The sequence below is a fragment of the Anolis carolinensis genome, chromosome 1 (assembly GCF_035594765.1).
Source record: "Anolis carolinensis isolate JA03-04 chromosome 1, rAnoCar3.1.pri, whole genome shotgun sequence".
NCBI lineage: Eukaryota > Metazoa > Chordata > Lepidosauria > Squamata > Dactyloidae > Anolis > Anolis carolinensis.
In genome coordinates this window covers 105,853,276-105,876,293 of record NC_085841.1, presented here as the reverse complement: position 1 = coordinate 105,876,293, position 23,018 = coordinate 105,853,276, and the positions used below count along the sequence as shown (strand labels likewise).

The 23,018-nt window shown below is 39.7% G+C and overlaps 1 protein-coding gene across 2 annotated transcripts in view; it reads left to right on the top strand.

The window, feature by feature from the left end:
• The window catches only part of grik2 (glutamate ionotropic receptor kainate type subunit 2), a 774,384-nt gene that overhangs the window by 460,380 nt on the left and 290,986 nt on the right, over window positions 1-23,018 (top strand). For both annotated transcript variants that reach the window (XM_003215508.4, XM_008119029.3), the window contains exons 8-9: window positions 7,979-8,122; window positions 10,871-10,978. In XM_003215508.4, coding sequence (XP_003215556.1) covers window positions 7,979-8,122; window positions 10,871-10,978 — 252 coding nt within the window. The remainder of the gene's footprint in view (window positions 1-7,978; window positions 8,123-10,870; window positions 10,979-23,018) is intronic.

The window sequence follows — 23,018 nt, the reverse complement described above, 5'->3', positions numbered from 1 at the left end:
GGTCCCATTTGTGAGCCAGAGCCAGGTCTTCTCCTTATCAGCTTTTTCTTCATTTTTGTCAAGGAACTTTCCATGCAATGTTTGTTGTGCCAGCTGTCAGCTCTAGTTTGTAGTGTGGCTTTCTTGTACTGGATTTTTGTCTGCTGTGCTTTGAGGAGTTTCTGACTTTTGATTTCAATCAAAGCAGGTTCTTCACTTTGCTTTACATATTCTGCCAGGGCATGTCCTTCTTCTTTGACTGCTTGTTTGACTTGTAAGAGTCCTCTGCCCCCTGATCTTCTAGGCAGATATAGCTGGTCAACATCACTGCGAGGGTGCAGTGAATGATGAATGGTCATGAGTTTTCTTGTTTTTCTGTCCAAATTGTCCAGTTCCGCCTGTGTCCAGTTTATAATTCCAGCAGTATATCTTATGACAGGTATGGCCCAGGTGTTTATGGCCTTGATGGTGTTGCCTCCATTGAGCTTGCTTTTGAGAATTTTTCTGACCCTTTGTGTGTATTCTTTACTGACCACAGTCTTCACATGTTCATGCTTGATGTTGTCCAGCTGTAATATGCCCAGATATTTATAGGCCTCTGGCTGGTGACACTTTATTGTTTGGCCATTAGGCATATTTATGCCCTCACTTTCAATTATTTTTCCCTTCTTCAGTGCCACTGTTGAACATTTGTCCAAGCCAAACTCCATGCTGATATCAGTGCTAAAAATTTGGACAGTGTTAGTCAGAGACTGGATTTCAGTTTCCGTTTTCTCATACAGATTCAGGTCATCCATGTACATCAGATGTGAAATTTTGTGAGAATTCTTAGATGTTTGATAGCCGAGATTTGTTTTTTGTAAGATTGTTGATAGAGAGATCATGGCAATAATGAAAAGCAGAGGGGACAATGAGTCTCCCTGAAAAATTCCTCTCCTGACGTTGACAAGTCCATAGCTTTCATATCCAACAAACAGTTCAGTTTTCCAGTGCTCTGTCATGTTTTCAATGAAGGTGCCAACGTTTTTACTAATCCCGATGGCGTCCAGGCACTTGATGATCCAGCTGTGTGGGAGTGAGTCATGTGAAGATTAGCTTTTTGGCTTTTACAGTTCTCCTGAATCATTTTGTCAATCAATAACTGGTCTTTTGTGCCTCTGCTTTTCCGTTTGTTGCCTTTCTGTTCATCTGGCAAGATGTTTTTTTCTTCAAGATAGTTTTGAATTCTGCCAGCTATGATGCTAGTCAGTAGTTTAAATATAGTGGGCAGACACGTTATTGGCCTGTAGTTTCCTGGTGCTGCTCCTTTTGCTGGATCCTTTTGTATCAGGTATGTTCTTCCAGTTGTTAGCCATTCACTGATACTTCCTTTCTGCAGCATCTCATTGAATTGTTGGGCCATTTTTCCATGTAAACTAATCAGATGTTTGAGCCAAAATCCATGAAGTTGATCACTACCAGGCAATGTCCAGTTCTTGACTTTTTGCACTCGTTTGCTGATCATTTCAGTTGTTATTTCCATCTGTTCCATTTTGTTCTGTGAGAATTTTCCTTCAAACTCCTTTATCCACCCAGCGTTTTTGTTGTAGTTCTTATTATTTTCCCAAAGCTCTTTCCAGAACTTCGTTGTTGCAGTTTTCTCTGGCTTTATGGTTACTGTGTCTGTTGTTTGGTTCAGGCTCTGACAGAACCGCCTTTGGTCTGATTGAAATAGTTGATTTTGTCTGTACTGGATGATTCTGGCCTCATATTAGGGTATTCATTATTATTATTATTATTATTATTATTATTATTATTATTATTATTATTATTAACAACATTGAGGCTAGGTGGCCATCTATCAGAGGTGCTTTGCTTGTGTTTTTGGTGCACAAAGGTAGAAGGGGTTTGGACTAAATGGCCCAAGGGGTCTCTTCCAACCCTCTTTATTTTTTATTATTATTATGATTATTACTAACATTGAGGCTGTATTTGTTCCCGTTTTGTTTTTTTACTTCAAAATAAGATATGTGCAGTGTGTGTGGGGATTTGTTCATAGTTTTTTTATAAAACTATAGTCCGGCCCTCCAACGGTGTGAGGGACCATGAACTGGCCCCCTGTTTAAAAAGTTTGGGGACCCTTGCTCTAAATCATTAAATAAAGACATATGTCTTAGTACAAGGGAGTTTTAAACCAAATACTCCCTTAAAATACCATCCTTGTTATTAGAATTATTCCACAAGACTATCTTTTGTACTCATGTCTACATATCTCAGGAGGCATTAATTAGTGAAGATATTAGCTAACGAAAATAATCACATTTGCCTATTAACATTTTAATTGAAAAACGATGAGTTTAATAACCCTCATTCTAGCTATTTCTTAATTGTCTTTTTCTTGCTCAATGAACTGTTCTTCCACACTGATAATTCAAGAACCCATAGCATTAATAGTTTAAGGTTTAAAGAATCTAGGATTTGTGATGGTGAGAGCTAAAGTAGGATTTTGTCTCTAAGGAGTAAGCATTTCTTTTGAAGTATTAAAGGAATAGACTAAAGAAAGGCTATTATCCCAAAAGAAGTATCCATCCTAAATTAATGTCATGCACAGTCTTGTGGCATTTTCAATAGAAATCTCAAAGTGCAGTTTCTGTTTTCTGCATCTTAAAATGCTAACAACTCAGCTAACTGAAAATTTACTGAAGTAATGGTAGACTTGTATGCTTATTGCCAAAGAGATAAAGGTGGCAAGAATCTGACATCAGTGCTAAAGTCTTCAGTTTGAAGGATTTCCAGAGGACAATTCTCTATTAGAAGGTTTGTCCATTTGATGATCAGTTTCGAAATAAGAGAAAGTCAAATAGTGATAATTACTACCGGTATGACATTTGGAGTGTATAAAGAGGTAGTAGTCTTTTGTACTAGAGGGTTTTTTATTTTAAAATTATGTTAGAGGAATGGTAAATATTTCTGAATAGATCTGTCTGTATATAAATTTGCACATACAAATTTTATGAAAAAAATAGATTTTGTTTTTGGTGAACATTGGGATTTGGTAGGAAATGGAAGTCTCTGGAGGTCTGAATAGCTGTCTAGACCCAGAAAATACTTATTCCTAAGTAGGCATGCATATAACAGATATATAATTTTGTGCTTGGTGTCAGAATTGTAAGAATTACCTCTGGTCATGTCCATTTTGCTTTGAACAAGCCTACTGTGCTCTTGGCCTCACTCCATGCCTTTTGCTCCTGTTATGCCTGAATGCAGGGTCTGATCCTCAGATCACTTCAACCAGATACTAGTATTTATTTATTTCCGATATTTCTACCCCGCCCTTCTCCCCGAGGGGACTCAGGGTGGCTTACACAACTGGCAGGATCACTACCAGTATATAATAATACAATAAAATAATAAAACAGTTAAAATAGTTAAATAACATTATTAAAATACAATATATAAAAGATTTAACACAGTGCAATGCTAAATACACCAGGAGATCACAGAAGATTATTTCAGCTGCAGTGAAAAGGTGTCAGAACTCTCACAACCATAAAATAAACAAACAACTGAGCAAGAAAATAATCAGTAGCATTCTCCTCAGAAGTGTGTGTATTTTGGGAGAAAAATATTTTAACAACTTTCCCAAATTTTGGAGGGGATGAGGTTCCTCAAGGAACCTGGTGCGGAGGTTATCACTGTTTTACTTGACAAATTTTAAATTTGAAAAACAAACTTTTCTTGTCACAGAAGCCCTATTGTCATAAAAATGGTAGTGGTAACATATTAGAAGTTGGTCATACCAAAGTCTCCTCTCTGGGGATCTGTGTTTTATGGAAGGATTTCAGCCAGAGGGCCAAGCTATTTGTATAATATAGGAATGGAGCTATCTTTATCGAGTGAAGCAAAGTGCAATACGATCTGACAAGACACCATATTAATGTATATTGTTTTAAATGCCTACTTATGTTTCATTTTATTGATGGTTTTATGTCTTATATATGTATTGATTGCTGTTGAGTTTTTTTACTTTAATATGTTGGAAGCCACTTTGGGTCCCTTTGTGGGAGAAAAGTGGGACAGAAATAAAGATTTTTTATTATTATTATTATTATTATTATTATTATTATTATTATTATTATTATTATTTATTATTATATCCTCACTCCCAGTTCTCATGATTTATGTCACCATATTTTTTTGCAGCCAGGAAGAATACAGTTGGGAAGAACTGCTACCAAATTTTTAGTTTAAAACATAACTTTTGGGGGGTGATATTGAATTCCTGGAATTATTAATATGTACAGGTTTGGGTGGGGAAACGGTTTCAAATTGGTGATGATACAGATTTATGAGGACATTCTGCAGCATTCTTTTTGCTTTTGAGCTAGACAAGTCGTTTGTGCTTTTATTTTATGGTTTCTGTGAGGAAAGAGTGCTGCCGTGGCTTTAACTTGCATGAAATGCTGCCTTCAGATTCTTAACTTACACAAAGCAGACTCAACATGTCATGCCAGATTTCAGGAGATATATTGGTTCCTACAAAGGTATCAAATTAGCCCTAAAAGCACTTTGAGTTATAAGTCAGTGAGCAATTTGAAACAACTGATGTTTTGACGGAAGTAAAAGTCTGAGTGCAGCACTAGCTGCTTCAAAAATTATGTGCTGCTGTTCTGCAAGCTATTTCCAACCTAAGATTTATCTTCTTTTTGGTTTTGAAATGGAACCGCAGGAGACTCATTTACATCTTAACTCATGTTTTCTCTTTTAGCACTAACTTATGGTCTATAACAGTGGAGAACACTTTTCCATTTTTATGTTTTGTTTTATTGTAAAGTATTGGGATCCATTTGCATGAAAGGAAGGATATAAATGCAATCTGTGTTGTGTTATGACAGACCCAGTAATCTCCAGGCTTCCTGTCAATAATGAACTTATTTCACGGATCATTAATTTTGTCAAAGAGGAGCAGTAACAGGTTCTTTTTGTGTAAGACATGTTGCCTTACTGAGTTCATATCCCTTGCCCAGTTTATGAAAGTGCCTTCTCAGTTCAAGACAAAGGCTTGGGCAAGCATTTTATATATTCATCATGGCCTTGATCCCTGCCCCTGGGTTACCACACATATACACACCTGCTTGTGATTGGTATGTTTTCTGGGATTAAAAAGTATTAGCAGGACATTTCCACACATGCTGCCTACTGCCTTCCTCTTGGTTCCTTTTGCAAGTAGGATCAGATAGCCAAGAATAGTCGAAGCATCACCCACAGACCATGATTTGTTTATTGTTGCAATTGAACCACAGGTACCCTTTTCAACAAGCCAGATTAATAAAACAGCAACAGAATAAGATTCATATTGGAATGTGATTGGTTTCATACTTCATAAAGAGACAACACACACATTATATAACAACAACAACAACAACAACAACAACAACAACAACAACAACAACTTTATTTGCATTCCACTCTATTTCTCCAGGGGGACTCAGGGCAGATTCCAACATACAATGGCAAACATTCAATACCTCCATAAAACAAACAAATACTGACATGAAATTCCAGAGAAACCCCACATATGAAAATAACATTAAAACCTAACATCAAATTAAAGCCTAACATCACTAAATTAAACCTAACATCAATAAATTAAACTACACATAGTCAAATGAAATTATATAATAACATACAATCTAAACAAACATCCAAATTAATTTACAACAGCCAAGTAGAGTTAATAAAACAGTGTGGATTGGTTGTGTAATCAAATGTTGATCATTGGGCTAGCGTGGACTAGGAAGGGCCAAATATGATATAGTTCTCAGCATACCTTTCTCACAAGATGTGATGTTTCTCATACAATATTTGTTGTATGAGAGCTATCACATCTTGTGAGAAAGATATGCTGGCTGAAAATTCTCAAGGCTTCCCCTAGGGATGTAATTATTTTCTAATTTTGATCTCAAAGAGGAAATGATCAAGATGCATCCATTTTTCCCCACAGTGCAGTTTCTGAAAACTATTTGCAGTCCTATGCCACAATTCTATGCTAAATTCACACATTTTTCTAGGAAAATATATGCTTTATGTACAAGAAAGAACATTCCTTTGCAGGGATTATTTTCTGAGCATAAAATGTTGCTTTCTGTGAAACAAGAGTGTAATTTGCCTAGAATAAGTCTTGAAGATTTTTGCAGTCCAGGATTCTCCCCCTTCAGGGTTTCCTGACACTCAATAATGTTTAATGAAAAATATTTAATCACCTTTCAACTCAAGTATTTTTCCATACTTATAAAAGGTAGAGAAAGCTGGAGAAAAGTACAGAAAACACATACTGGGAGCATGTGTCTTATTATTATTTTAAGCAATAAACTAAAAGGCAGTACTTCTTCCTAAGTTCTATGAAGACAGAAATAAAGAGGAAAGCAGCTACCAAAATTTTCCCCTTGTAATTCTAACTTCTATACTTCTCACCTTTGTTTGTTGGCAAGCCTTCCGAATTTTGGTATAATGTGTATCTGGAGTCAGTATGTGTATCTGCACTGCATAAGTACACCTGTCTGATCCCATTTTAACTGCTATGGCTCTGACCAATAGAATCTTCAGATTTTCAGTTTGCTTAAGAATTGCATTCTAGAGTGCTCTAATTCTCTCCCCAGAACTAATACAGAATTCTAATTACCACACCAAACTATACATTTCAGGATTCAAGCAGTTAAACTGCAATGAAGCTGGTCTGTTATTTGGATCAAAGTCTTTCTAAATATAAATCAGAACATGTCTGACCATCCGCTGTTGCCTACAACTTGCATAATCTCTCATTTTTGTCTGAACTGGTGGGAACTGATGGCAGTTGCAGTCCAACATCCGGAAAGCCACATGTTCTTTACACCTACAGTAGAGTCTCGCTTATCCAACCTTCGCTTATCCAACGTTCTGTATTATCTAACACAGTTGGCCTCCCACCCGATTCACAGCTGTTTCTCTAGGCAGTAACACACAGTGGGCTAACATGCCCAACAACAACACATGTGCTGCCACACTCCCAAACAAGTGGCAGACTTGTTGTAAACATGATGTTTTTGTGCTTAATTTGTAAAATCATAATATAATTTGACGTTTAATAGGCTTTTCCTTAATCCCCCCTTATTATCCAACATTTTCGCTTATTCAACGTTCTGCCAGCCCGTTTATGTTGGATAAATGAGACTCTACTGTACTTTAAAGAGATACCTAGCAGCTACATTTTCTTTTCTGTTTTCATCTATCTATATCTATATCTATAACTATATATACACACACACATACAAACACAGGCAGAAATTAATGTTCTATTTCCCTGCTGTGGTCTTGATCCACTTTGCCCTTGAAAGGATCGATAGGTTTGTTTGTTTTTTTTTCATGTCAGAAGCGACTTCAGAACATACTGCAAGTTGCTTCTGAGGTGAGAAAATTGGCAGACGTTGCCCAGGGGATGCCTGGATGTGTTAGCTAGGAGGCTTCTCTCATGTCCCTGCAAGCTAGAACTGACAGACAGGAGCTCATCCCATCTTACAGATTTGAACCGGCAACCTTCAGGTCAGCAGTTCAGCTGGCACAAGAGTTTAACCCATTGTGCCATTGCAGCTTTTATATATCATAGGGTGAAATGTATTCTCTTTTAGGGAGATATGCTACTTGCCAGTATGTACACACCAACACAATTTGGAATGGTTTCAGAAGGGGAAAAGGATTTATATCCGTCAAACGTGCTCATTGCACCACACTACATTTCTAATCCAGATCTGATCCACATACTTTTCTTGTGCAGTAGAGTGAAAAAGACATAAATGGTAATGCCATCTTTTAAAGTAATGTGTTCTTTGACCTGTAACAGAGATGGCTTTGTTTAATAAGCCAATTATACAGTAATTCATTTCCTCTGTGATGAGCAGAAGCATGAAGGACATGTCTTTCCCTTCTGTGTGCCACACACTTTCTGTTGGTCATTTTCACAGCATTGCTTGCATTCTCATTTCAGACAGACGCAGCTTTAATGTATGATGCTGTTCATGTGGTGTCAGTGGCTGTCCAGCAGTTTCCACAGATGACTGTCAGTTCGTTGCAGTGTAATCGACACAAACCATGGCGCTTTGGGACCCGCTTCATGAATCTCATTAAAGAGGTACATTACTAGCAAAATCTGCTCTGCTTAGTCTTTTTCTGTTGTCCATCTGTAGAAATTTATGCCTTGAGCTTTGTAGTCAAGATAAATATGTCCATTTGCAGAAAATGTGCAGTGAAATGTCAAAGTGGAACAATAAAGCACAAAAGCCATAAGAGGTTGTATAATGAACAGGGGATGTCATTTTGCTATACTAGGCAATATAATCTCAGCAAATCATTACAGTATAAAACTAAACACAACAGGATGCTCCTGCTTACATTTTTTACACTAAACTTTCTAATATCCTTTTTACTTTTCGTAATGTCTCCATACATTCTTCATTTTCCTGTGCTTTAATAGCATCCACATTTTATGAGCTTGATTGCTTTTCCTCAAATTGTCCTTAACCTAAGTCTGTACTTCTACTATTTAATGTTTTAAAATGAAAAGTAAAGACTGTCGATTGCTTAATACTCAGTCTTATGAAACCACTGGGTGTTGCTTGCTGCATTTTCTATTTTTGTAAGCACTGAGATTTTTCCTGTTAAGTACAGGTTCAGTATCCTTTATCCAAAATGCTTGGGGCATTTTGAATTTTGGAATTTTCTGATTTTGTAATACCTATATTTTCATATAGGTACATAACAAGATATCTTGGAGATGGGATCCAAATCTAAACATAAAATTCATTTATTTTATGTGTGTGTAACTACAGTAGAGTCTCACTTATCCAACATAAATGGGCTGACAGAATGTTGGATAAAGGAATATGTTGGATAATAAGGAGGGATTAAGGAAAAGCCTATTAAATATCAAATTACATTATGATTTTACAAATTAAGCACGAAAACATCATGTTTTACAACAAATTTGACAGAAAAAGCAGTTCAATACACAGCAACGTTGTGTAGTAATTACTGTATTTACAAATTTAGCACCAAAACATCACAATGTATTGAAAAGACTGACTACAAAAACATTGACTGCTAAAAGGCAGACTGTGTTGCATAATCCAGAATGTTGGATAAACGAATGTTGGATAAGTGAGACTCTACTGTATGTGGACTGATTTGAATTTTGTAGTACGGGTTTGAACATTCATTATCTGGAATTCCAACATTTGAAATACTTCAAACTCTAAAATTGTCCACTTGACTAGCTGAGATAGTGACACCTTTGCTTTCCTACAATGCATACAAACTTTGTTTCATGCATAAAATTATTTAAGATATTGTATAAAATTACCTTCAGGCTTTATGTATAATTGAATTTTGTGTTCAGGCTTGGATTCCATCTACAAAGGCACACCTACACTGCAGAATTAATGCAGTTTTATGCCACTTCAGCTGCCATGGCTCCATGCTGTGGAATCATGGGATTTATAGTTTGTTGGGGCATCAGCACTCTTTGACAGGAAAGGCAAAAGACCTTGTAAAACTACAGCTTCCAAAATTTCATAGTATGGAGCCATAGTAGTTAAAGCCATGTCAAACTGCATTGATTATACAGTGTAGAATACACCCTAAGAGATCTCATTATGTACATATATGCAAATACAGGTCTTCCAAAATCCTTTGTTAAAACAAATTGCAAAACATTTCTAGCACCAAGCATTTTGGATACTCAAACTGGATTTTGGAATTTTGGATAAATTATGTTCAACCTGTAGTTTGATCTAGAAATATGGGGTCAAGTTCAAACTTTACCCCAAAAGAGATAATAGATATGAAAACAATATTAAAGTAAAAGAAAAGTAGCAGAATGGAAATGAGCAATGTAATGAGTTACTTTCTCAGTGCCACAACAAGTAACAGAAACATGTTGCCTTTCAAACGTTTGAGAAAGAACTATTTTGCTCTGGGCAAAACCCTGAAAACCTTGATTTTCCTAAACATTGGACACTTCTTAACTTCTCTAGTTCTACTAGAACAGAGTCATCTTCTTTTGTAAAAAGAAGGTTTCATGGGGTCCAAAACAAGCTATTAGTAACAGATTTTTGCACAACTCATTTGGTAAAATAGAATGAGAAATTATATTATAGAAAATAAGATGTGAAAGAAAGTTTTAGATGATATGGCTTCATCTTGAGTAGTTTTTTTAAAAAAAAATCAAGATAATTCCAGGGCAGAGATGCAAACTTTGTGCATACTTCTATAGATTTGCTAAATAGGGGAGGGGGATATTGATGTAGTTTCTTACATGCTAAACACCAATGTTTGACCTTTCTGTAACAGATAGAATAAAATATATGTTCAAAATGACATGTTTTGAGTATTCAATGTGGAACGCCACAGCATATTAGCTTTGATTTTATTTCATAAATGATAGGGATGCCCAGGCTGAATAGACCCATTAATGATTGTTGCTACAGTGAAACATAAAGATCAGAGAAACAAAAAACGAACTCCTTAACTAGGAAGTAATGTGAAATGTCAGCTTTTTATTATCCTCAATAAGATGTAGTTTCTTTGTGTGTGTACATGTATATGCAATGTGCACACCTACAGAAATAAAATGCTATTAAGGAATTGTATGCAGAGATTAAAAGGAAGTTAGTTTTATGATTTAAAAATGCGGAAAATCCAAGAAGTGAATAAGATTTTTTAATAAAAATTGGCCGCAAGGAAAATGATTTAAATATAATGAATAATTAATATTTCCATTTTGGTGGTCATTAATTTATTCATTCTCTTTCTCTCTTTCCCTCTCTCTTTCTGTCTCTCTTATTGTTTACATACCAGATTAATTTCTTCTCTGTTTTCTTAGGCTCACTGGGAAGGCCTCACTGGCAGGATAACTTTCAACAAAACTAATGGCTTAAGAACAGATTTTGACTTAGATGTGATTAGCCTTAAGGAAGAAGGTCTTGAAAAGGTATTTGATATATTTCAGTTTGTTTACTTTCAGTTGTTATATAAAAAGTTTTTAAAAATCCTAAACTTATCAATTTGTCCTGAGTAATAGAACCAAAATGTGCACTAAGATAGCCTCACCATGTAGTATATTAGAAAATTTTGGTCTGAGAATTTAACAACACATCCATTTCATTTCATGGTCAAAATTATGATGAAATTATGATGCATATTAACATTGATTCCTATTTCATGTCTAAAAATGTAAGGTTGGCCCCCATATTAACTTGCAATTTGTTTCAATAATTGCCTTATCATAGAATCATAGAATAGTAGAGTTGGAAGAAACCTCATGGGCCATCTAGTCCAACCCCCCGCTAAGAAGCAGGAAATCGCATTCAAAGCACCCCCGACAGATGGCCATCCAGCCTCTGCTTAAAAGCTTCCAAAGAAGGAGCCTCCACCACAGTCTGGGGGAAAGAGTTCCACTGCCGAACAGCCCTCACTGTGAGGAAGTTCTTCCTAATGTTCAGGTGGAATCTCCTTTCCTGTAGTTTGAAGCCATTGTTCCGTGTCCTAGTCTGCAGGGCAGCAGAAAATAAGCTTGCTCTCTCCTGCCTATGACTTCCCCTCACATATTTGTACATGGCTATCATGTCTCCTCTCAGCCTTCTCTTCTGCAGGCTAAACATGCCCAGCTCTTTAAGCCGCTCCTCATAGGGCTTGTTCTCCAGACCCTTAATCATTTTAGTCGCCCTCCTCTGGACGCTTTCCAGCTTGTCAACATCTCCCTTCATCTGCGGTGCTCAAAATTGGACACAGTATTCCAGGTGTGGTCTGACCAAGGCAGAATAGAGGGGGAGCATGACTTCCCTGGATCTAGACGCTATTCCCCTATTGATGCAGGCCAGAATCCCATTGGCTTTTTTAGCAGCCGCATCACATTGTAGGCTCATGTTTAACTTGTTGTCCACGAGGACTCTAAGGTCTTTTTCGCACACACTGCTGTCAAGCTAGGCGTCCCCCATTCTGTATCTTTGATTTCCATTTTTTCTGCCGAAGTGAAGTATCTTGCATTTGTCCCTGTTGAACTTCATTTTGTTAGTTTTGGCCCATCTCTCTAGTCTGTCAAGATCGTTTTGAATTCTGCTCCTGTCTTCTGGAGTGTTAGCTATCCCTCCGAGTTTGGTGTCATCTGAAAACTTGATGATCGTGCCTTCTAACCCTTCGTCTAAGTCGTTAATAAAGATGTTGAACAGAACCGGGCCCAGGACGGAGCCCTGCGGCACTCGACTTGTCACTTCTTTCCATGATGAAGACGACGCATTGGTGAGCACCCTTTGGGTTCGTTCGCTTAGCCAATTACAGATCCACCTAACCGTAGTTTTGTCTAGCCCACATTTTACTAGTTTGTTTGCCAGAAGGTCGCGGGGGACTTTGTCGAAGGCCTTACTGAAATCCAGGTAGGCTACATCCACGGCATTCCCTGTATCGACCCAACTCGTAACTCTATCGAAAAAACTTGACTTGTTTTTGGTAAATCCGTGTTGACTATTAGCAATGACCGCATTTGTTTCTAAGTGTTTGCAGACCACTTCCTTAATGATCTTTTCCAGAATCTTGCCTGGTATTGATGCGAGGCTGACCGGACGGTAATTGTTTGGGTTGTTCTTTTTTCCCTTCTTGAAGATAGGGACCACATTTGCCCTCCTCCAATCTATTGGGACTTCTCCTGTTCTCCAAGAACTCTCGAAGATGATTGCCAGTGGTTCTGAAATAACTTCTGCTAGTTCCTTCAATACTCTTGGATGTAGCTGATCTGGCCCTGGCGACTTGAATTCGTTTAGAGTGGCCAGGTGTTCCTGGACAACTTGTTTCCCTATTCGGGGTTGGATTTCCCCAAATCCTTCGTCCATTCCATGTTGCTGAGGTTGAAGATGGCTTTCTTTTTGTGAGTAGACCGAAGCAAAGAAGGCATTAAGCAGTTCTGCCTTTTCCCTATCCCCTGTCACCATCACCCCATCTTCTCCTTGCAGTGGCCCTATCGCCTCCTTTTTCTTCCTTTTTCTACCAACGTAAGCAAAAAAACCTTTTTTGTTGTTTTTTATGTCCCTGGCAAGCCTGAGCTCATTTTGCGCTTTAGCCTTGCGAACCTTTTCCCTACAGGTGTTGGCTATACGTTTGAATTCTTCTTTGGTGATTTCTCCCCTTTTCCACTTCTTGTGCATGTCACTTTTGAGCTTTAGCTCAGTTAGAAGTTCTTTGGACATCCATTCTGGCTTCTTTGCATTTGTCTTATTTTTCTTCTTTGTTGGCACTGTTTGCATTTGCGCCTTGAGTATTTCACTTTTGAAAAACTCCCACCCATCCTTAACTCCCTTGTTTTTTAATATTGGCATCCATGGGATGCCGCTCAGTAATTCCTTCATTTTTTGGAAGTCAGCTCTCTTAAAGTCCAGAATGCGTGTTTGACTTGTCTTAGTTTCAGCATTCCTTTGTATTGCAAACTGCAGGAGCACATGGTCACTTGACCCTAAGGATCCAACCACTTCAACTGTATTGATCAGGTCTTCCACATTTGTTAAGATTAGATCAAGAATTGCTGATCCCCTTGTTGCCTCTTCTACCTTCTGGAACATAAAATTGTCTGCAAGGCAAGTAAGGAATTTGTTGGACTTTGTATTCTTGGCCGAGTTTGTTTTCCAGCAGATATCGGGATAATTGAAATCGCCCATGACTACTATATCTCTTCTTTGTGCCTGTTTGGTCAGCTGTTGACAGAAAGCTTCATCAAGTCCTTCATCCTGACTTGGAGGTCTGTAGTAGACACCCACGACAAGGTCTTTTTGAGTCCCAGTTTCCTTGATTCTTATCCAGATGCTTTCAAGCTGGTTTCCCGGATTACAGTCTTGCATTTCTTCTGCAACGTAACTGTTTTTGACATATAAAGCTACTCCCCCTCCTTTCCCCTTTGTTCTATTTCTGTGAAAGAGGTTATAGCCCTCAATGGTTAAATTCCAGTGATGGGAGTCATCCCACCAGGTTTCAGTGATGCCTATGACATCGTATGTGTGGTGCTGTGCTAAGAGTTGGAGTTCGTCTTGCTTATTTCCCATGCTCTGAGCATTAGTGTAAAGACATGTAAGCCCCTGTGACCTCCCCTTGAGCTGTTTATTTGGGATTATTGTGCTCTCTGTACTTGGTCCTTGCTGTGTTTGTGCAGCCCTCCGTTTAGCCTTTTGGCGGTTCCCTGTAGTCGTGGGTAATATAGTGTTCGCCAGGCTGTTGTTCCCCTCCCCCAGTGGATCTAGTTTAAAGTGCGCCTGATAAGGTTTGTGAGTCTGTGTGCAAAAAGATGTTTTCCTACTTGTGTGAGATGCACCCCATCACTTGCCAGTAGTCCATCCTCTTGGAAGAGTAGTCCATGGTCAAGGAAGCCAAAATGCTCCTCTTGGCACCATTTTCTGAGCCAGTTATTGACCTGTACTATTTTTCCGGCCCTTGTAGAGCCATGTCCTACAACGGGGAGGAGGGATGAAAAGATCACATGTACATTATACAGTTTTAGCTTTGTTCCCAGAGCTCAAAAATCATTTGTGATCTTTTGAAAAGTATGCCTAGCGGTGTCATTGGTACCTACATGAATCAACATAAGGTGGGGAGGGTGAAGGGGCTTTAGGAACCTGCTGAGCCTCTGAGTGATATGGTGTATTTTTGCCCCCGGGAGGCAGCATGTTTCTTGAGCCATCCCATCCGGTCTGGAAATGATGGCTTTCGTTCCTCTAAGGAGGGAGTCACCTACTACCAAGACCTGTTTCCTTTGAGGATTGACAGGGTCCCTTTTGTGCAAGACAGTGTGTATGTCCCCTGAAGAGTGTTCCTGTTGAAGTGAATCATGTAGGTGTAAAGTGTTGTCCTCCTCCTCAACATCCCCAGTGCATTCATCAATGACAATCCATTGAGATACATCCGAGAGCCCATTACTCTCCCAAGGATGTTCCTGTTGCTCCTGGTCTATGATTGGGGATGGAGCATTTGCATGATTACATAAGTGTGAATGTGGTGATGTACTGTTCCCGTCAGGGCTATCCCCTGCGCATTGATCAAGGGTGGCCCACTGAGTAGTATCTAAGAAACTGTGGTCCTCCACAAGATGTGTTTCCTGATTGTATGTTGATGGTGTAAGAATATCAAATCTGTTGTGTAAATCCAGCTGAGCAGAGGAGTTCAGCGGAGGCTGCCTGGTCCTGTGTCTCCTTCTATGGGTGACCTCCTTCCAAGCCTGAGGGTTGTCTACCTTTGAGTTGATCTCCCCATAAGGTTCGTAATCATGGTCATGGTGGTGTTGGTGTGATGCAGGCTGCAAATCTACAGCAGCGTGTCGTGCAGTGTCCAAGAAGAGCTCGAGTGCCTGAATGTCCTTAAGGGTCTTAATACGGTGCTCGAGCTGTTGGATCCTCTGCTCCATCAGAGTCATCTGTTTGCATTTGGAGCAGATGTAGTTGAGTAGTTTTTGTGTGAAAAAGCGGAACATGCCGCAGCTGGTGCATGTGATGGGAATGTTTTGCTTTTGTTGCATCTCTTGGTGAGTGTGGTGGCCAAGTGGGATCTTTGTACAGTTAAGTAATATGCACGCACTTTATGTGCAGACTGCCCCAAACCACCTCTTTGTGTATTTGTTTATGTTGTTTTGTTTCCTGTATGTACTGCAAAGGATAGTAAGGTGCCTTTTTCACTGGCTTCAGGTAGGATTTGGCTAAGATTTGGCTAAGATTTTAAACTGAGTTTTGGCTTGGCTCCTGTGGTCAAAGTCTAACTGTTGTGTGACTGTTGTGTTGAAAGAGAGCCAGGTACTTAAGTTGATTGACAGCAGGCATTGTCCCCTGTTAATTGAGTTTCTGGGAAAGCTTTATTTGCCAGAGGCTGCTCTCAGAAGGGCAGTTGGTTCTCGCAGAAGCAGAGGCAGCAGGAGGACATTTTTGCTCCCTGGCTTCAGGTAGGATTTGGCTAAGATTTGGCTAAGATTTTAAACTGAGTTTTGGCTTGGCTCCTGTGGTCAAAGTCTAACTGTTGTGTGACTGTTGTGTTGAAAGAGAGCCAGGTACTTAAGCTGATTGACAGCAGGCATTGTCCCCTGTTATAAACCCTTTATGTAAACTTTCTATTGTCATTTATTATCAATGACCTATTACATTCTTGGATCCAGAAAATACTATACTGGCTCCTCATACCCAAGAAAATTCATTATTTTTTAATATTGCTTAACACTTTCATGTGTGATTCTGAAAATAACTTGTATTCTTTAAGACTTAGTCTGGCCAGATACATGGCAAAACACTTTTATAGCTGGGAAGTGTTTCAATGCAGACTGGTAAAGCACAGGTTCTACTATTCAAAGCTATTGGTATTAAAGTAATCCCGCTGGATCCATGCATTTCCTGTTTAAAGATACATTAGGGTTCCCTTTTTTTGCTTTTGGAGCCAATATATACTGAATAGTTGGAATGGGCTGCCTATGGCCCTCAAGATATAGTTGGTGTAGAGGCTGGACTGGGACTTGGGAGATCCAGGTGTTCCTGAGTTAGTCACACATACACTCTTAACTTGATCTACTTTGTAAGGTTGTAGAGAAAATAAAGTGATAATGAATACTACCTTGAGATCATTTGATGGAAGTTGGGATATAAATGTAAGCAATATGAATAAAATAATGACTTACTAGCAGCCTAACAAATTGTAGAGATTTTTTTTCATGTCAGGAGCAACTTGAGAAACTGCAAGTTGTTTCTAGTGTAGAGATGATGGGAATATTCATTCATTTACTTCTAGTGGGGCATGTTTTTCCCACCCCATCAAACATTAATCATTTGATAAAGGTCAAGGCTAAGCTAGACATGATCATGGCAGTGTTGTGTGTAGTTCTATTCACATCAAATAAAAGTGATCTCTTAGGGCAGCACGGATGGGAGTAATGCAGCCTGTTTCTACTTACTCATCAGCCTGTTTTTAAAGCCCCAAGGATCCCTACACAATGTCACCCTGATTACCAAAACTGAGATATTTTGGCCCTACACATCTGAATTGCCTCCTAAACATCTGGATATGTATCTTCAAATTAGAAAGTGACTGGAGTCTTTATAGTTAACCTTTCTTTGACTTCATTGTTATCCATGTCTAGGTCTTTGTGATAAAGGGAGCATCTGCTCAACAAGTATCAAAAACACAGAGTCCTGACCCTAGAATCCATCTACTTTGTGTTCTCACTGCCACCAACTCTTCTGTTTCATGTTATCATATACATTTAATGGATGTATTAAAATGCAATTAATAAAATATTTAGGGAACCAATTGTGACCGTGATGTGAGGCACATATATTGTAAGACTCTTGCAATATATAGAATCATAAGAAGTATGGCATTTTACTTAACACAATGACACTTGAAGATAAAGGCTGCCCTACCATTAGATAATATGAAGATCCCTCTTTAGGAACTAGAGCTGATATGGAGTAACGAAAGCAGAATTATCCTGTCTCCTACGGCACCAGTTAGTGTGGTACCCCCAGATAAAATAAAGATGTTGTCATGTTGGACTGGTTCAGCTGCCAATTTGACGAGACATGGCCATGGATAGGATAGGCCTGCTTTCTTTCAGGCAGAAAAATCTATTAGGCTCTTTGGGGAACTGAAGAAAGGAGGCACAACTGTATGAAACTTGAAGATTCTTTTCTACAACACAGAAGAGGATCTTCAAATATATAAGTTGAGGGCATGTTGTGGGGCCAAATGATGGATTTTGATAAGACTTGTGGATAAATCAAGGGCCATTCCACAGAGAGGTGAAAGCACCAATATCAACTTAGGAGATCAACCATCCATTTCCCAACACAGGCATTCAAGAAAACTGAAAGTGGTGCCAGGTGGTGAGAATAAAGTGCGTTTGTGCTTCTTTTAGAATGGACTATGCTGTTTCCTTTTGCCATTCTTTTCAGAGAAGGTGATGGTTCCTTTTTTGACAGTACAGTACTCCCATTAACACATGGATAATTTGACCTAAGTTTTTGGATTAATTTTTAACTAAAATTTCTAGACTTATATACATGAGTATACAGAGTAAGTCAAATAACAAATATGCTGTATTAGGAAAATCTCAGTGAATGTTTGTAGAGGAAGCAGGAAACAGAAGGAAACATCTACAGGAAATTTTCAAGATAAGATGGATTTAAAACCATCACCGTAAACAATTTTGATCAATAGGTTTCAAAATAAATGAAGGAAAGGAAATACAAGATGTAGTATATGAGTTTCAGTAAACCATTTAAATCATGTTTCATAATGCTTACTTGGAAAATATCATGCAAATTGATTTCGATAGGAAAGCTCTCATGTAGATTGAAAATTGTCTGGAAACCCATTACTAAATGTAATGAAAATTATAGATTATAATGAGTATATGGGACAGATGATGTAGATAGAATGACCCTGTGTTCGTAGCTGTATTGATTTATAAAATGGAAGAAAAACACTGGAATTCACTTAATTAACATTAATATATTGGGAGTTGGTTATAACAAATATAAAGCTACTTGCAATGAAATACATTCAAATGAGGTGGCCATGTTTACAAACAATCTGAAATTATTTAAGTTAATTCCACAACAGAATCAGATTGCAGAGCACTCAAGAAATATATTTCCATATAGGTACTAAAGTGTCAAATATTAAGTGCAAACACACTGGAAAAAAACTCTCTGAGTTCACATATACCATGCTCGGATATGAAGTTGTGGAAACTAATTAGCATTGTACTTGATAGCTGAATGAAAATTTCAACCCAGTGCATAGGTTCTGTTGAAAAGACAAATGCTATGTTGGCCATAGTTAGAAAAGAAATCAAACATAAATTGTCAATATTAGACTGCACTTGTACAGCAGTTGCAACCCTACTTGTAATATTCTTTAAAATGTTAAGCATTGCACCAAGAAAAAAGGATCATCTGGAGTTGAAGGTGTAGGGGAAAATTCTAAGGGGGGGTTAAAGCATCTCCCATATGAATAAAAATATACCATGTTAGGGGTTGCTTCAATTAGGGTGAACAAAATGAAGTCAGTTGGTCACATGAGACCAAGGGTTACTTTTTTCATACCTTCTCAAACTGTTCACCTGCTTAAAACAAAGGTTTTAGGGAAAACAAGGTATACAAATAAAAAATTGATAGACCTGGAGAGGGAGAAATTTTGTCTTCTCCTGTTCTAATATGATAATCTTCATTCACTAGACCTGAAAGGACATATTTGTTCACACAAGATATAGTTACACTACAGAATTCATTATCACTGTAGAATTTGGGACCACGAGATGAACAGCTTGAATGGATTTAAAAAGGGATTTGTGGCCAGATCAAGTATGGAAAGAATATTCAAAAATATTTGAGAAATCATCAAAATTATATATCTTGAATGTCAGCCAGCCATGAGACCTTGGCATCTGAAGGATAGAGAATTTGAACTGGCAGTCTTTTTTTTTTTTTTTTTTGGAGAACAGTACATAAATGAGACAAAATATAACTGTAGGATTTGCATACCAATAAATTTGTGTAACTTGAAAAGAGAGGTGGTTGATGGAAATTAAGGTTTCACAAGTATCTAGAAATGTCATCTGTGGCTGCATCTACACTGCCATTTAATGCAATGTGGGAAGTGCATTAGCCTGGTGGAGCCACTCAGCATACCAACAGGCTAATGAAATTTAACCCAGGATAAGCCACTTAATCCAGCTTGACCCCAGGTTAAAAAACACTGGGAAAGGTCCGAATAACCCAAGAAAATCTGACAGAAGCCAATGTGGAATCCAATATTGCATCCCCACAGCAATCCTGTGCTCCCAGGCCCAGGCATCTTGGGGAGGTTGGATGGTGTCACGACCCAGGCTACAGAGCACCAATAACCATACGCAGAAGCCAGAATCTATCTAATATCTTTATTAAGGAAATATATAAAGTTAGTAAAAGCAAATGTAAAAGATAGTCCAGAAGCAGACCTTTCAGGAAAGGTCAAAATTAGTCCAAGGAATTAATGTCCAATATGAAATATTAAGGTCCAAAGTTGTAATCCAATAACCGAAACACTCACTTTGCCAAGCAAAGTGAGGGGAGATGACAAGGTCCTTTAGTCCATAAAACTTGAACGTGGCTAGGAAATAACTTGATACTTGAAACAAGGCTTGAACGTGGAACAAGGTAACTAAGAACAAGAACAAGGTCCGTGGAATAACTTGGTAAAATCCGTGAAACAAGGCAAGGATTGATCCTGGGAAACAAGGCAAGGTCCGCAGGTAAACAAGGCTGGGAAGCAAGGCGAAGGCTGGATAGCAAGGCAAGGCTTGAGCAAGAGCGAGGCTTGAATCGGAGCGCGCTGTCCAGACACAACTCGCTCCGTAGGCTGACGAATTGACTCCGCGAAGTTGCTACGCGGGCAAAACACCTATATAGAGTCCAACTTTCTCACCAAAGCGGTTCTCTGGGAATCAGAAACGAAAGCTAAACTCTGAGACCAGATGTTAAACTCCTTAAAGATTCTCACGAGAACCAATGTTAATTGGCAACATTCTTAGCTGCTATCCTCGCACTCCTGCGCGAAGCTGAATCCAAACTTCTCTGTTGTTTACAAAACTCCCGGCGCAAGAACACGGGAGAAGTAGGCTCTGGGGTTGTTTGACATACTTCTGGGGCACAACTTTCTTGCAGGTGCAAGGTTTCCAGATCTGCCTGGGAAGGATCTGGCTGAGAGGAATCCAGTTCAGACTGGGAAGGTAAAAAACCCAAGTTTTCATCTTCATCAGGAATTACAATGTCCTGAGCAGGACTACAAGGCCCATGGTTCATCACACTATCCCCCTCCTCAGGGCCCCTCCCAAACTGGGGTCCTCTCCCCGAGGCGCGAGGTCGCGGTTTGGTGGGATAGGTCAGATGGAAGCGACGGGTTAGATCAGGAGCATGGACTGTGGAGGCGTCTTCCCAAGAGCGTTCCTCAGGGCCAAAACCCACCCAGTCAATGAGATATTGTAGGCGGCGGCGATGAAAGCGAGAATCCAAAATGTCCTCAACCTCGAACTCCTCCTCCCCATTCATCAAAACAGGAGGGGGGGCCGGTTGGTCTGTATCAGGACGCACACCATCCGCCGGAAGGAGCAGGGAACGGTGAAACACTGGGTGAATGCGCATTGAACGCGGAAGTTGGAGTTTGAAAGTCACGGGGTTTAATTGCGCCACCACTGGATAGGGGCCAATGAAGCGGGCATCTAACTTCCGGCATGGGCGGTGGGAGGGCAGAAAGCGAGTGGACAGAAAAACCCGATCTCCTACCTTGATTTCGGGGCCCGGCTGGCGGTGTTTGTCAGCGTGGCGTTTATAGTCCTCCTTGGCTTGGTCCAGTTGCTGGAGCAAAAGTTGTTGCACCGCTGTGAGTTCCTGCAGCCAATCCTCTGCTGCGGGAACTTCTGAAGTTTCAATGACAGGGGGAAAGAAACGTGGATGAAAGCCGTAGTTTGCAAAGAACGGCGTTTCTTTTGTAGAAGCTTGAACTCCATTATTGTAGGCAAACTCAGACAGTGGTAACAGAGAAGCCCAATTGTCCTGTTGGTAGTTTACATAACAGCGAAGATACTGCTCCAAAGTGGCATTGGTGCGCTCCGTTTGCCCATCTGTTTGGGGATGATGAGCTGAAGATAAGCGAGAGTCTATGCCCAGTAGTTTTTGTAGTGCCTTCCAAAAACGAGAGGTGAATTGAGATCCACGGTCTGTGACTAAACTCTTGGGCAATCCATGTAGTCTGAAAACATGCTGAAGAAATAGATCCGCAGTTTCTTTGGCCGTGGGGAGGCCTTCGCAGGGAATGAAATGGGCTAACTTGGTGAAAAGGTCCACCACCACTAAGATCGTGGTGAATCCACAGGAAGGTGGTAGGTCAGTGATGAAATCCGCGGAAATTATTTCCCATGGGCGAGATGGGGTAGGAAGGGGGTGTAAAAGCCCTGAGGGCTTTTCCCTTCGTATCTTGGAGCGCTGGCATACTGGGCAGGTGTTGACATATTTTTCTACATCCTTGCGGATCTTGGGCCACCAAAAATCCCTTAGGATCAAATGCATAGTTTTAAATAGTCCGAAGTGTCCTGCTGGTTTGCAGTCATGACACAGACGAAGCGCTTTTTCCCTGCCCGGTCCGGGTGGAATATAAACATGATTTCTATAGCAGAGCAGCCCATCTTTAAGCGAAAAGGGAAAATGCAGACCTTGGCGAAGTTGGTCCTGCGCCCAGGCATCTGCTTGCTGACTAGCCCTGATTTCTTGAGCACAGATGGGTCCTGGAGTAGGGGAAGTTGAACCAATGGGAATGGATTTGGTGTTCCCCACCGTGAGCGTGGCAAAGTTCTCGGGTTGTAGCAGTTGGGATTCAAAGGTCTCCTTGCGTCCTGCAGCGTATTCCGGTTTACGTGACAGGGCGTCTGCTTGCTTGGTTTGGGCTGGGGTCACATAATGGATCTGGAAGTTGAAACGTTCAAAGAATAAAGCCCAACGTTGCTGCCTTTGATTTAGTTTGCGGGCAGTTCTTAGGTGTTCTAGATTACGATGATCAGTGTGGACTTCAATGGGAAATTTGGCCCCTTCTAGCCAATGTCTCCAAGTTTCAAAAGCTGCCTTTATGGCCAGTAATTCTTTTTCCCAAATGGTATAATTTTTCTCTGGTGTGGTTAGTTGACGGGAGTAAAAGGCACAGGGATGAAGGTGGTCTCCCACCGGTTGTAAGAGTACAGCCCCAATTGCCACATCCGAGGCGTCCGCTTGCACAACAAAAGGGGTTCCAGGATCTGGGTGCTGTAGAATTGGCTGGGACGTGAATAATTTCTTTAGTTGCTGGAACCCTTTCTCTGCTTGATCAGTCCAGCGGAAGGGCTGTTTTCCACGGATGCAGCTAGTGATTGGGTCAGACCAGTGGGCAAAATCTGGAATGAACTTGCGGTAATAGTTCGCGAACCCCAAGAAACGCTGCACCTCTTTCTTGTT